The 13,122-nt window shown below is 50.8% G+C and overlaps 2 protein-coding genes across 4 annotated transcripts in view; one reads left to right on the top strand and one right to left on the bottom strand.

Annotated features, from left to right (window-relative positions):
• Nucleotides 1–321: 321 nt before the first annotated feature.
• On the bottom strand, nt 322–2,654 carry LOC139070692 (homeobox protein Nkx-2.5-like). The gene is made up of 2 exons (XM_070553403.1): nt 1,851–2,654; nt 322–1,214 (listed from the first exon to the last, which is right to left on the bottom strand). Exons 1-2 carry the CDS (start codon nt 2,239–2,241, stop codon nt 592–594), a joined length of 1,014 nt encoding a protein of 337 aa, XP_070409504.1. The 5' UTR covers nt 2,242–2,654; the 3' UTR covers nt 322–591.
• The window catches only part of LOC129167252 (protein FAM200C-like), a 31,015-nt gene continuing 19,932 nt past the window's right edge, over nt 2,040–13,122 (top strand). The window contains exons 1-4 of one of the 3 annotated variants that reach the window (XM_070553400.1): nt 2,049–2,164; nt 9,031–9,138; nt 9,224–9,620; nt 10,044–10,210. The gene's annotated coding sequence lies outside the window, so the exon portion shown is untranslated. Of the gene's footprint in view, nt 2,165–9,030; nt 9,621–10,043; nt 10,211–13,122 lie in introns of all 3 variants that reach the window. The other 2 variants (XM_070553402.1, XM_070553401.1) reach the window with 2 other exon arrangements.

Below are 13,122 nucleotides of genomic sequence, written 5' to 3'. Positions count from 1 at the left end.
TGTCCCACAATCCAATAAGAGCCATTATTCCGCTCCGCAGCCCGGCTGCAGCGCACTCTTTGGGGCTATTTTAGCAGCTTAATCGCGTCCTTTTAAGGAGCTCAAATAGAGAAAAACTTCCTCCTTTCACGCGGCCTGGCACCAGGACAAAGAGTTCCTGCGGCCCGGCCTCCTCCTGCCCCCCCCCCCCCCCCCCTTATGTTTATGTGCAAAATTCGTTTCATAATTCACCGGAACCACACCGAACCCATCTGGACGCAGAACGAGCCATCGGGAAACTTAACCAGATGGTTTTGTTTTCACACACAGTCAAAACGCATCTTCTGTAAAGTTTGACTTTATTGGAATAAATGTGAAACCAAAACAATTCTCTGTTGAACCAAAGACGCTGCACCGCGCTCAGCTGATTTAAAAAGTTTAGAGTTTTTATGTCTTTGGGTGTCAGGCTGGTAAAGGAAAGCGCAGAAATGCGCGTAACTCTCTCTGTGCGCCAGAAGAAATTCCCTCCTTCCAGTCAAACCAAGCCATCCACCCGAACCCGACGGAGCACTCTCTTTGATTCAGGTGAGCCCAGGATCCGGTTCCGTCCCGCTACCACGCCCGGATCCCCTGTAGAGAGCCCTGACAGGACGTGACCGCGGGCCCTTGGTGAGTCTGGGCTTGCGGCGAGCCGGCGAGGCCGCTCACGTTCCCAAAGTTCATGTTCACGAGGGCGCTGGGGGTACTGGAGGGGGGCAGGGTGGGGGTGTAGGTGTAGTTGCTGTTGTAGGCCGGGCTGCTGTAGGTGTAGGCCGGGTATCCGTTATAACCGTACGGACTGGAGCCGTATGGCGCAGCGTAAGTTTGCGTGCCGCCCAGACATGGTTTCCCGTCCCGAACCAGCACCGGTACCGCTACGCGCCGTGGCGGCGGAGGGTGGTGCTGCCCCGCCGCTTCCAGAGACTTGTCCTGCCGCTGGCGCTTGCACTTATAGCGCCGGTTCTGGAACCAGATCTTCACCTGGTTGGAGGTGAGTTTGAGGGTGGTGGCCAGGTGCTCCCGCTCCGGGGCGGACAGGTAGCGCTGCTGCTTGAAGCGCCGCTCCAGCTCGAACACCTGCGCCTGGGAGAAGAGGACGCGGGGTCTCCGGCGGCTCCGCTGCTTCTGGGCCGGCCTCTCTGCCTCACCGTGTCCGCCTTCCGCTCCCTTCTCTCGGGACACCAACCCGCAGGTCTCTGCGCAGAATCACACAGGTGTTAAAAACTCATTTAATGCGCAAAATCACCACCGTGTGCAAAGAAGTTTCATTTCCAGGGCGCGTTTATTACGTAATCGCTATTGTTAAAAGTTTCAACCCAACCCTGGCACTTCCGGGGTTTGCACGCTGACCTCGGATCACTCTGGTTTTTAAATTGGAGGTGCGCAGAGGGGAGCCTCCTCTGTCACAGCTGTTTAAACACACATCAGGCGCACGCCACAGCGTGTTTGACATCCGCAAACTTTAGCGGATCCGACTCAGGTCTGCTCCTCCTAACAGCTCTGGAGTCATGGCGCGGGAAGATTCGGTTCGGATGTTTTTGGGGTCTGACCGTCCTATAGGTAAAAATAATAATAATAATACCTAACTGTTGCTTTTGGACACACACACACACACACACACACACACACACACACACACACACACACACACACACACACACACACACACACACACACACACACACACACACACTAATATGATCATAATCCATCACATGAATGAAAGTTTTTGTTTAGGTTTCTGAATCCAAATCAAGAAGCTCCACCTCGGTGATTTTACTTCTTGTCTTTGTGACCTTTGACCTTTAGTTACAGCACGTGTCAGAACTCACTGCTCTCCGGTTCTTCCATCTCGGCGGCCTTGGCTCCCTGCTGTCCGGGATGAACGAACATACTGGGGGACAGACTGGTGTCCCCGCGCTCCAGTACGCTCAGGTAGGCCAGGCTGTCCTCCCCGTCAGAGAAAGGAGGACTGTCCCGAGGCCCAGCGAGCATGCAGGACGCAGGGGTTTGGAAGTGTTGCTGCTGCGGCGGCGGGGACCGAACCAGGTGCTGCTGGCCGTGGACGCGCTGCGCCAGCTCCAGGGACCCGGACTGCTGCTGCTGCTCCGGTTTGAGAATATCCTTGACGGAAAACGGCGTGGAGGTGAGCGGACTCTGCAGCATCATGTCACCCAGTTCCAGCTCTGCAGCATCGAGGAAATGAAGCCCGCTGAGTAACATGCACTCCCTTTGCGCGGTCTCACTATTTCCTAACAAACAGTTCAGCTCGGAAGCTTTGGTAATTGGAAGTGCGTTAAGCTCCTGGAATCCCTCATCGCCATAAATCGCAGGGAATGGTGGGAATTACCGCCAGCTCCGTCCATGCAGGGCTCCTCTCTGACAGATGTAATGTTGGGCTTTTGGAGTTTGGACCGGAGCGGTGGAGCGCCTCTGCCTCTTTTGGGGTGAGGGGGAGGTGTGTGTGTGCGCGCGCGCGTGCGCGTGTGCGTGTGGAACGGAAAGTCCGTGCGCGCTTGAAGGGAAGCTCTGGGAGAAACAGTGGGGAGGTGGGGAGAACGTGACGTCACCGCACGCGCTCAGACAAATTCTCTTGGGCTCTCAGGATCCGATTCTGTCAGGAGTATCCGACGCGCCTCTCCGAACGGCAGATAGAATATTTTCCTCCGAGGTGGACCTAAGATGGTCCGTGAGTGGGATCGTGCGTAAATACCTGTGCCATTTGGAGACGCGCGCTGCTGCGTAAAGGCCTCGCAGCTCCAGCTGACCTAAGCAGTATTGTTAAAATCAGCATCACAGTTTGAAACCTGCCTGGTGATCCCGTTATTACTGAAGGAGGGGTTGGAGCCTCCTCCGCCCCAGCGCGGCCTGCAGCCCGCTGTCCTCTTTATCTCGGCTGTCGCAGTAAAACCCGCGCGGGGCCGATAAGCGGGGCCCCCGGGGCAATTAAAATTCCTCCAAGAAATCTGAGCAACGTTTTTAGCGCGGCCTAATCTGCTGCTATCAGCTCCTTTCCGCTCTGCTGACAGACCTCCTCACCTCCTCCTGCTGCTCCTGCGGAGACTTTTCTTCTCCTTGCTGCAGGTGGACAGTCAGGACCAATCCAACTAAACTTTATTGGTGGGATAAGTTTATATTGTGAACGGGTCATTGAGCCTCCAGGTGTTTAATGTCCCAGCCTCAGCTCCACAAACACATCATAAATAACCTGGGGTCTCATTTATCAAACATGGCGTAGAATCCTTACTAAAACCGTACCTAAGCTCAGCAAAATAATGTGCTTACGCCAAGCAGGTGTGTGATCTATCAAACATGGAGGACGCACAGCGGCAAGCAGTCTCCGCTTCATAAATCAGAGACTAACCAGAATGTTTCTCAGCTGCTTTTTAGTCACATCCCGCCCTCACCACGCCCACTTACTGCCATAAATGGTCAATGCAAAGTGCCTTGTGGATCTCATGCATATACATAAGCCGACTGTTGCAGCTCTCTGCAAATGACATGGCAACCGTAGATCACAACAGATCAAGGAAGCGCTATTTCACAGAAGCAGAAGTTGAGGTACCTGTGGGTGAGGTGGAGAAATGACAGGAAGTGCTTTTGCAAAACAAATAAGAGAAAATCCACGGAGTGGCACAGCGCTGCTGAAGCCGTCAATGCTGACTTGTTCAGAGAGATCTGTGGCGGATATAAAAAAAAGGTCCAATCAGGATTTGATCCCCAGACTCCCGGGTGAAAGTCACGCACCCAAACACAGATCACCCCTGTACAAGTAGCCAGGGCGCATGATCGATCGGGTCACAGTGACAGGACACACACCGTCACAGACGCATGGTGTTCTGTCTCAACCTGTCCCCCTGCTGGTATTCTGCACTCTGTATTCTGGCTTCAGGCTGTGTGTGTGTGCGCGCATGTGTGTGCGTGTGTGTGTGTGTGTGTGTGTGGGGGGGGGGTCTTGTTCTGTGTGAACAGGAAGCAGTACAAGTGATAATGCTGCAGGATTTCATAACTGTATCTTCTCAGCAGCACTGCAGGTGCTCTCCATGTCCAGCAGATGTGTAAGCCAGGTCCTTAGTCAACTTAAAGTTGTGCACATTTTTCTGCTAAGTTTTCTTTCATAAATCCCAAAGTTTGCGTCATTTGATTACTGACTACTGATTACTCCTTCCAAGAGTAATTCAGTTACTTTACTGATTATTTTACATTAAACACAACCAACTTAGAAGTCATTTCATTCATTAGTTTCGGCAGCTGCCACTAACCAAACCTAGCTTGTCTGAGGTCAGAACTTGTTTCTATTTCTCCAAACTGAGGTTATTCAAAGAGCGGCAGTTTTTATCTGCTGTTCACAACCTGTCCACAAAGTTTCAGAGTTTCAGTTTCAGAGTTTGAGCTTGCACTCAAACAGAAACATGGGGCTCATGTGTGGGTTTCCCAGTTTGGGTCAGGAGAGAGAACCAACCAGAAGAAGCTTCCCGAGGCTTCGTGGACAGTTACTCATCACTTCTATTACCCTGAATTAATGCAAAATGCAAAGAGGAACACTCTTCATGTTCATTTGTCTGGGTGGACTTAAAAGGAGCCGACCCAAACCCACAACCTGATGCTCTGGTCGCAGACCCGTTCTCTCTCTCTGTCTGCACCCCCGTGTGTGTGTGTGTGTGTGTGTGTGTGTGTGTGTGTGTGTGTGTGTGTGTGGCTGAGCTGGAAACAGCTGATATATGTGGAGATGTCACTGCAGACTCCACAAAGACTGTCTCCTATTACATTATATCATCATCAGCATGTCCTCGTAAAAAGAGCCAAGCGGGGCTGGATGGTGTTTAGACTGGCACACGGTCGACTCCACAGACCTAAATAAGCATTAAATCTGACGCTGTCAGATGAGTCAAAGCCCCAAACAGAAGGAAAAGTTCGGCTAGTTTCAGCTCAAAGGTGAAGACATGGAGCTGCAGTCCGACACGGCTCAGCGCCGGCCGAGTTTCTGCGACATTAGGCTGCTTCTCGGTAGCTGGAATTAGCGGACTTGTGTTAGCTAATGTGGATCGCCTGTGCTGAACATCTTGAATGGGGTTGACTAAACGGCCGAGCCACTGGCGTTGTTAACAACTCCTGTCTTACTCACTACAGACAGCCAGAATGGCCTCTGTTTGGAGAAACAGGGTTTATGTTAAAGGGAACTTATTATGCAAAAGTGACCCTCTGCATCCTTTTGAGCTGCCATGTGGGTCTTCTTGTGTCCCCTCGTGACTCTAGCCCTTCCCTAGTTGGCATTAAGCCTCTGTGGCACCAGGGTTCTCATGGCGCCCGCAGGCGCCAGCACATCACTCCTGTTTCCATGAGCTGCCAGTCTGTTTTTGAATTCAGACGTTTTAAAGCTTTAACCTGTTCCTTCAAATGGTGGGGTTCCGTGATTGGTGTTTGATTTGACTCAACTTTATTCATGTAGCACCTTACACACACAAACATGCCACTGAAGTGCTACATACACAACAACAACACAAGCATCCAGGTAAATATAGAACAATACAAGTAAGAGACAAGAATGTAAAAGCGACTGTCGTAACCCCACAGAGGTACAAGCCCGATCATAAAAATGGGTCTTCAGCTTGACCTGGGAACCGAGAGCCATGACAGGTCTTCAGAACGAGGAGCCAGGAGGGAACAGCCAGGTTTGCTGGAGCCAAACCATTCAACCATTTAAAAATGTGTCATGGTCTGCGTCTCCCCTCATGTGTCTCCTTGTGTTCTCCATTCATCTCTAGGTTCTCCTGTTGTGTATCCTAGCGCCTTCTTGTGTCATTGTCTTCGTCTTCCTCGTTTTCCCAGAGCTGCAGCCCCTCTAGGTTTCCTTCCCCCCCAGGTATCTCCCTCCAGGTCCTGTGCTCCCTGTGGTCCTCCTTAGTCACGCCCCTGTAGTTTCTCTTTCTGTGTTCCCAGATCTACAGCCCTCCAGATATCTCTCCCAGGTCCTGTGTTCCTTCAGTCTTCCCCAGTCACCCCTCTGCAGTTTTGATAGTTTCAGCTTTTCATTTTTTTAGTCTCTTCAGTGTGTTGTTCCCACCGGTGTTTGGAGTTTTCCTTCCCCTTAGAATATAAGTTATGTTTGCTGCTCTTCTTGTCTTTAGGTTTTACTCTTAGGTCAGGTTAGTTTCCTCCCTGATTAGTTAATTGCTTTCACCTGGTTCTCTTCCCACACACCTGCAGCTAGAGATGGGTACCTTTGACATTTGAATTGATCCGGTACTAATTCCCGGTACCTAGGAATCGATACCGGTACTTAACGGTACCAATTTTCGATACTTTTGCACCGGATGGTGGACCAGAATGTCCTTGAAGCCGTACGGAAGTCTTGCTCCATGATCTCACAGAACTCCTCCCATGCCCGGGTTTTTGCCTTGGCGACCACCCGAGCTGAGTTCCGCTTGGACTGCCGGTACCCGTCAGCTGCCTCTGGAGTCCCACAGGCCAAAAATACCTGATAGGACTCTTTCTTCAGCTTGACAGCATCCCTAACTGCCGGTGTCCACCAGCGGGTTCGGGGGTTGCCACCACGACAGGTACCGATGATCCTGCGACCACAGCTCCGGTCAGCCGCCTCAACAATGGAGGCACGGAACAGGGTCCATTCATACTCAATGTCCCCCGCCTCCCCGGGAACATTTTGGAAGTTCTGTCGGAGGTGGGAATTGAAGCTCCTTCTGACAGGAGACGCTGCCAGACATTCCCAGCAGACCCTCGTGATACGTTTGGGCCCGCCTGCTCTGACCGACATCCTCCCCCACCATCTGAGCCAACTCACCACCAGGTAGTGGTCAGTTGACAGCTCCGCCCCTCTCTTCACCCGAGTGTCCAAGACATGCGGCCGCAGGTCAGAAGAAACAACAACAAAGTCGATCATCGAGCTGCGGCCTAAGGTATCCTGGTGCCTAGAGCACATATGGACACCTTTATGTCTGAACATGGTGTTCATTATGGACAATCCATGACTGGAACAGAAGTCCAATAACAAAACACCACTTGAATTCAGATCAGGGGGGGTCATTCCTCCCAACCACACCTCTCCAGGTCTCACTGTCGTTGCCCACGTGAGCGTTAAAGTCCCCCAGCAGAACGAGGGAGTCACCGGAAGGAGCGCTCTCCAGCACCCCCTCCAAGGTCTCCAAAAAGGGCGGGTAGTCTGAACTGTAGTTTGGTGCATAAGCACAGACCACAGTCAGAAGATTTGATTTTCATGCTATCTAGGAGCGCACAGCGTCCCCCGAAGTGGGCTCGACTCTGTACGTACTTGCGTGCCTGCCGGAGCCCTACGCAAGGCCGGATAATGGCGTTGCGTGTCCCTGCACTGACGCAGACGGAGACGCATACATCAGGCTTAAGTCGAGAGGCCCAGACTTCCCTCTCCCCAGCCACTTGGGCCAGCTCCTCCGGGGAAATCCCAAGGGGTTCCCTGGCCAGGTCCGGTAAGAAGTCCGCTCCGACAGCTTCTGGCATTTTTAAAAAGTATCCGAGGGGCACGGTAAGGGTCGGAGATGTTTAGTCTATTTAATTTCTGACTATATAAAACGATTTCTTCGGTTTTAAAGTGTGAAGTAAACTCCGACGAAGTCAAATCCAAGCCGATCCCGTTCACGTTCATGTTTAAGATCCGTGTTTGTTTACCTTTTTTTTCTGCCAATATGGCGTCTACTCTCTGAGAGTCACGTGGGGTCCGGAGCTCGATGGTCGTTTTTATGCAGCCTACGGCTACAACAGCTGGTGCACTATTGAAAACAGATCACTTGGGGCTTTTCTAGCCTACTTGTTGGGATTTTATATTTTAATTTCTTCTATTTATTTCATGTAAATATATTTATATTTTACCTATCATGCCATACTAAACGTCTGATTTAGAGAAAAAGTAGAATGTGTTTTTAGCTGAGTCAACACCTTCCTCAGTAGACATGAATGCACTGGGGGCAAATGGAGTCTCATCCAAGATGGCAGCCGGCCACTGCGGCAACTCCAATAGACAGCGCCACTCCACGGGGCGTCTACGTGCATGGCGTCTGTGTGCAGCACTGGATGATGGTCAGAAGTACGTGCAGCTAAATGTCCTGGTAGCCCCGTGGCACCGCAGGAGTGGTTCCTCTCATTTCTCGGCATGTAAAATGGCCTGTATTTGATATAGCGCCTTCTAGAGTCCTGGAACCCCCCAAGGCGCTTTACAACACAATCAGTCATTCACCCATTCACACACTGGTGGGGATGAGCTACGATGTAGCCACAGCTGCCCTGGGGCGCACTGACAGAGGCGAGGCTGCCGAGCACTGGCGCCACCGGCCCCTCCGACCACCACCAGCAGGCAACGTGGGTTAGGTGTCTTGCCCAAGGACACAACGATAGTGACACACTGAGTGGGGCTCGAACCTGCAACCTTCCGATTGTAGGGCGAGCGCTTAACTCCTGTGCCACCGTCGCCCCTGTATGTAGGAATTATGTAGGACTAATTACGTGTGATCCCACGAGAAGAATAAACCTTCTCGTCTCCCACAGATTGAACAGTAATGTTTCAACTCTCATCTTTCATTTTTCACAAACCAAACTGCTGCCTGTTTGGAAACGAGGCCCAGTCCACAGGATCTGTGCTTCCTGCCCTGTGAGCTCTGCTGATTATTGATAGCTTCTATGGTTCATCAGGGGATTTAAGGCTCAGCATCTCCACCATCACCCCCTCGTGTCCGGACCAGCAGTCAGATTAGTGTCTGAGCGCCAAAAACAAGCCTAACAGATTTGCTCCCACAGGCAGAGTGGCACAGCTTCTGCTGAGGCGCTTCAGCCCGTACAAAACCTTTGGTTTCATTTGAATCCTAACAGACACTTGAGCTCCCAGTTGGGCGACGCTGTAAAGCACGACCCCTCGTTGGTGAGCCCCCTTGGTTTAGTGACTGAACACCTAAACCACCTCTCCTTGCATCCCTCTTCTCACTGGGAGCAGCCTCCTACCATATCTAACACTGTTTGTGTGGACAGGTCATTCTGCATCGAGAGGAAGAACGTTGCAGCTCATGACGGAGAGCACGTCTCCAGCAGTTCTTGAGTCTTCTACCTGAGCAGGTGGCCTATCTTTCATTCACGCAGGTATCGGGACATTCTGCCCCACAGTCGAGTCCCGCGGTGGGATGATGTCAACCTTTTTAGGTTCATGATCTCGTTATGCCTTCAGGAGAACCTGAGGAACCATTCCCTGGATCTCATCCCTTGTGTTTTGCTGCAACACTTTTCTGATTATTTCATCTGAAGAAAGAACATATAGAGCCAGCCTTTTAGGGGTGTGTGTGTGTGTGAGAGAGAGAGAGAGAGAGAGAGAGAGAGAGAGAGAGAGAGAGAGAGAGAGAGAGAGAGAGAGAGAGAGAGAGAGAGAGAGAGAGAGAGAGAGAGAGAGAGAGAGAGAGAGAGAGAGAGAGAGAGAGAGAGAGAGAGAATGGGAAACGCTACACCTTGTGTGCTGCCATGAGGCCCTAAAAGGTGCCAGGCGGCTCTGGATGGACGGGTGGAGAGAGAAGAGAGGAGAAGATGATCTCTGCAGGCCTCTTTAACCACAACGAGCTCTAGTCCAACAGGTGTGTGTGTGTTTGTTTCAAAGGTTCAATGAGTTAAGGAGCAACTCTCCACAAGTGTTTCTATCATTTATTTAAACCTGAACGGAGTTCTGGTTCTTGTCGATGGAAGAAAACAAAAAAGGTGTGTGTGTGTGTGTGTGTGTGTGTGTGTGTGTGTGTGTGTGTGTGTGTGTGTGTGTGTGTGTGTGTGTGTGTGTGTGTGTGTGTGTGTAAAACGACGTTTGGATGAAGATTCAAAACAAACAAATGAAACACTAACCCTACAGACATAGATTTTTATTATAAGCTCTTTAAAGAGAAATCAGCAGCAAAGGCTACATAAGGAGTCAGAAATGTATGGAAAGCAAACTGGTCAAATAATAAAGTTTAAACGTTAGTTTTAAATGAGGTAAATACAATTTTTTCTTTTTCGTGTTCTTGGAGGTCCTGATCCAACCGGACCCGGTCCACAGGTGCAGATCTTCCCACCGTTAGAACAAACCTTTACCTGAATCAGCATCGGATCGAAAACAGACGACGTGTTGGTGTTTAGATGGTCTGACCTCACCAAACACACACACTTCTCCAGCTGACCTTCCTCTGACAGTGAGGTAAATATGAGCTGATAAACAAAAACATCAACACTTTACGTGGTAATGCTTGACTGTGGATGTTTTTATGTGTGGTGTGCCTCCACGCCTGACTCATCAACAACATAACTTCTACAGCGGACCTCTCGTGTCTCCACAGCCACTCTAGTCAACACAAGCAGAAGCTCACAGAACCCACCACCCTCCCTCTGGGGGAGTCCTCCAGCTGACCAACAGCAATCTGACGTGTGGTGACGTCAGGCTTGTTGTCACTGGTCAGAACCGGACTGGGTCGTTCTGGTCGCGGTTGTGTCCCTGTTGTTGTTTATGTCAGAAGACAACGGTCAAAGGGAAGCTGACATCTGTGACGCCTTCAAAAGAAACAAGAATGTTTGTTAGAAAATGTGAAAATTTTCTTTTAATAAAACATTTTTATTATTTCCTCGTGTTGAAAAAAACTTTTATTCAGCCACCAGAACCTCACTGTTCACTAGGCCCGCATCTGCCAACAGAAAAATACACCTGGCGGTTCCGATGGTGGTTCTGATGGCGGTTCCGATGGCGGTTCTGATGGCGGTTCCGATGGTAGTTCTGATGGCGGTTCTGATGGCGGTTCTGATGGCGGTTCTGATGGTGGTTCTGATGGCGGTTCCGATGGCGGTTCTGATGGCGGTTCCGATGGCGGTTCCGATGGCGGTTCCGATGGTGTTCTGATGGCGGTTCCGATGGCGGTTCTGATGGCGGTTCTGATGGCGGTTCTGATGGCGGTTCTGATGGTGGTTCTGATGGCGGTTCCGATGGCGGTTCTGATGGCGGTTCCGATGGTAGTTCTGATGGCGGTTCCGATGGTAGTTCTGATGGCGGTTCTGATGGCGGTTCTGATGGTGGTTCTGATGGCGGTTCCGATGGCGGTTCTGATGGCGGTTCCGATGGCGGTTCTGATGGCGGTTCCGATGGTAGTTCTGATGGCGGTTCTGATGGCGGTTCTGATGGCGGTTCTGATGGTGGTTCTGATGGCGGTTCCGATGGCGGTTCTGATGGCGGTTCCGATGGCGGTTCTGATGGTGGTTCCGATGGTGGTTCCGATGGCGGTTCCGATGGTGTTCTGATGGCGGCTCCGATGGCGGTTCTGATGGCGGTTCCGATGGTAGTTCTGATGGCGGTTCTGATGGCGGTTCTGATGGTGGTTCTGATGGCGGTTCCGATGGCGGTTCTGATGGCGGTTCCGATGGCGGTTCCGATGGTAGTTCCGATAGGTGGTTCCAATGGCGGTTCCGATGGCGTTCTGATGGCGGTTCCGATAGGTGGTTCCGATGGCGGTTCTGATGGTAGTTCTGATGGTGGTTCTGATGGTGGTTCAAGTTCTGATGGCGGTTCTGATGGCGGTTCCGATGGTGGTTCCGATGGCGGTTCCGATGGTGTTCTGATGGCGGTTCCGATGGCGGTTCTGATGGCGGTTCCGATGGTAGTTCTGATGGCGGTTCTGATGGCGGTTCTGATGGCGGTTCTGATGGCGGTTCTGATGGTGGTTCTGATGGCGGTTCCGATGGCGGTTCTGATGGCGGTTCCGATGGCGGTTCTGATGGCGGTTCCGATGGCGGTTCCGATGGTAGTTCCGATAGGTGGTTCCAATGGCGTTCTGATGGCGGTTCCGATAGGTGGTTCCGATGGCGGTTCTGATGGTAGTTCTGATGGCGGTTCTGATGGTGGTTCTGATGGTGGTTCAAGTTCTGATGGTGGTTCTGATGGTGGTTCAGGTTCTGATGGTGGTTCTGATGGTGGTTCTGATGGCGGTTCAGGTTTTAATGGTGGTTCTGATAGTAGTTCTGATGGTGGTTCTGATGGTTGGTTCTGATAGTAGTTCTGATGGTGGTTCTGATGGTGGTTCTGATGGCGGTTCTGATAGTAGTTCTGATGGCGGTTCAGGTTCTGATGGTGGTTCAGGTTCTAATGGTGGTTCTGATATGAGTTCTGATGGTGGTTCTGATAGTAGTTCTGATGGTGGTTCTGATGGTGGTTCTGATAGTAGTTCTGATGGCGGTTCAGGTTCTGATGGTGGTTCAGGTTCTAATGGTGGTTCTGATATGAGTTCTGATGGTGGTTCTGATATGAGTTCTGATGGTGGTTCTGATAGTAGTTCTGATGGTGGTTCTGATGGTGGTTCTGATAGTAGTTCTTATGGCGGTTCAGGTTCTGATGGTGGTTCAGGTTCTAATGGTGGTTCTGATGGTGGTTCTGATAGTAGTTCTGATGGTGGTTCTGATGGTGGTTCAGGTTCTAATGGTGGTTCTGATAGTAGTTCTGATGGTAGTTCTGATGGTGGTTCTGATGGTGGTTCTGATAGTAGTTCTGATGGTGGTTCTGATAGTAGTTCTGATGGTGGTTCTGATGGTGGTTCAGGTTCTAATGGTGGTTCTGATATGAGTTCTGATGGTGGTTCTGATGGTGGTTCTGATAGTAGTTCTGATGGTGGTTCTAATGGTGGTTCTGATAGTAGTTCTGATGGTGGTTCAGGTTCTGATGGCGGTTCTGATGGTAGTTCTGATGGTGGTTCTGATAGTAGTTCTGATGGTGGTTCTGATGGCGGTTCATGTTCTGATGGTGGTTCAGGTTCTGATGGCGGTTCTGATGGTAGTTCTGATGGTGGTTCTGATAGTAGTTCTGATGGTAGTTCTGATGGTGGTTCTGATAGTAGTTCTGATGGTGGTTCTGATAGTAGTTCTGATGGTGGTTCTGATAGTAGTTCTGATGGTGGTTCTGATGGTGGTTCTGATAGTAGTTCTGATGGTGGTTCTGATGGCGGTTCAGGTTCTAATGGTGGTTCTGATATGAGTTCTGATGGTGGTTCTGATAGTAGTTCTGATGGTGGTTCTGATGGTGGTTCTGATGGTGGTTCTGATAGTAGTTCTGATGGTGGTTCTGATAGTAGTTCT

This window comes from Nothobranchius furzeri, chromosome 7 (assembly GCF_043380555.1).
Source record: "Nothobranchius furzeri strain GRZ-AD chromosome 7, NfurGRZ-RIMD1, whole genome shotgun sequence".
Classification (NCBI taxonomy): domain Eukaryota; kingdom Metazoa; phylum Chordata; class Actinopteri; order Cyprinodontiformes; family Nothobranchiidae; genus Nothobranchius; species Nothobranchius furzeri.
The sequence above is the reverse complement of the archived record's forward strand: the minus strand, read 5'-3'. Positions and strand labels throughout refer to the sequence as shown.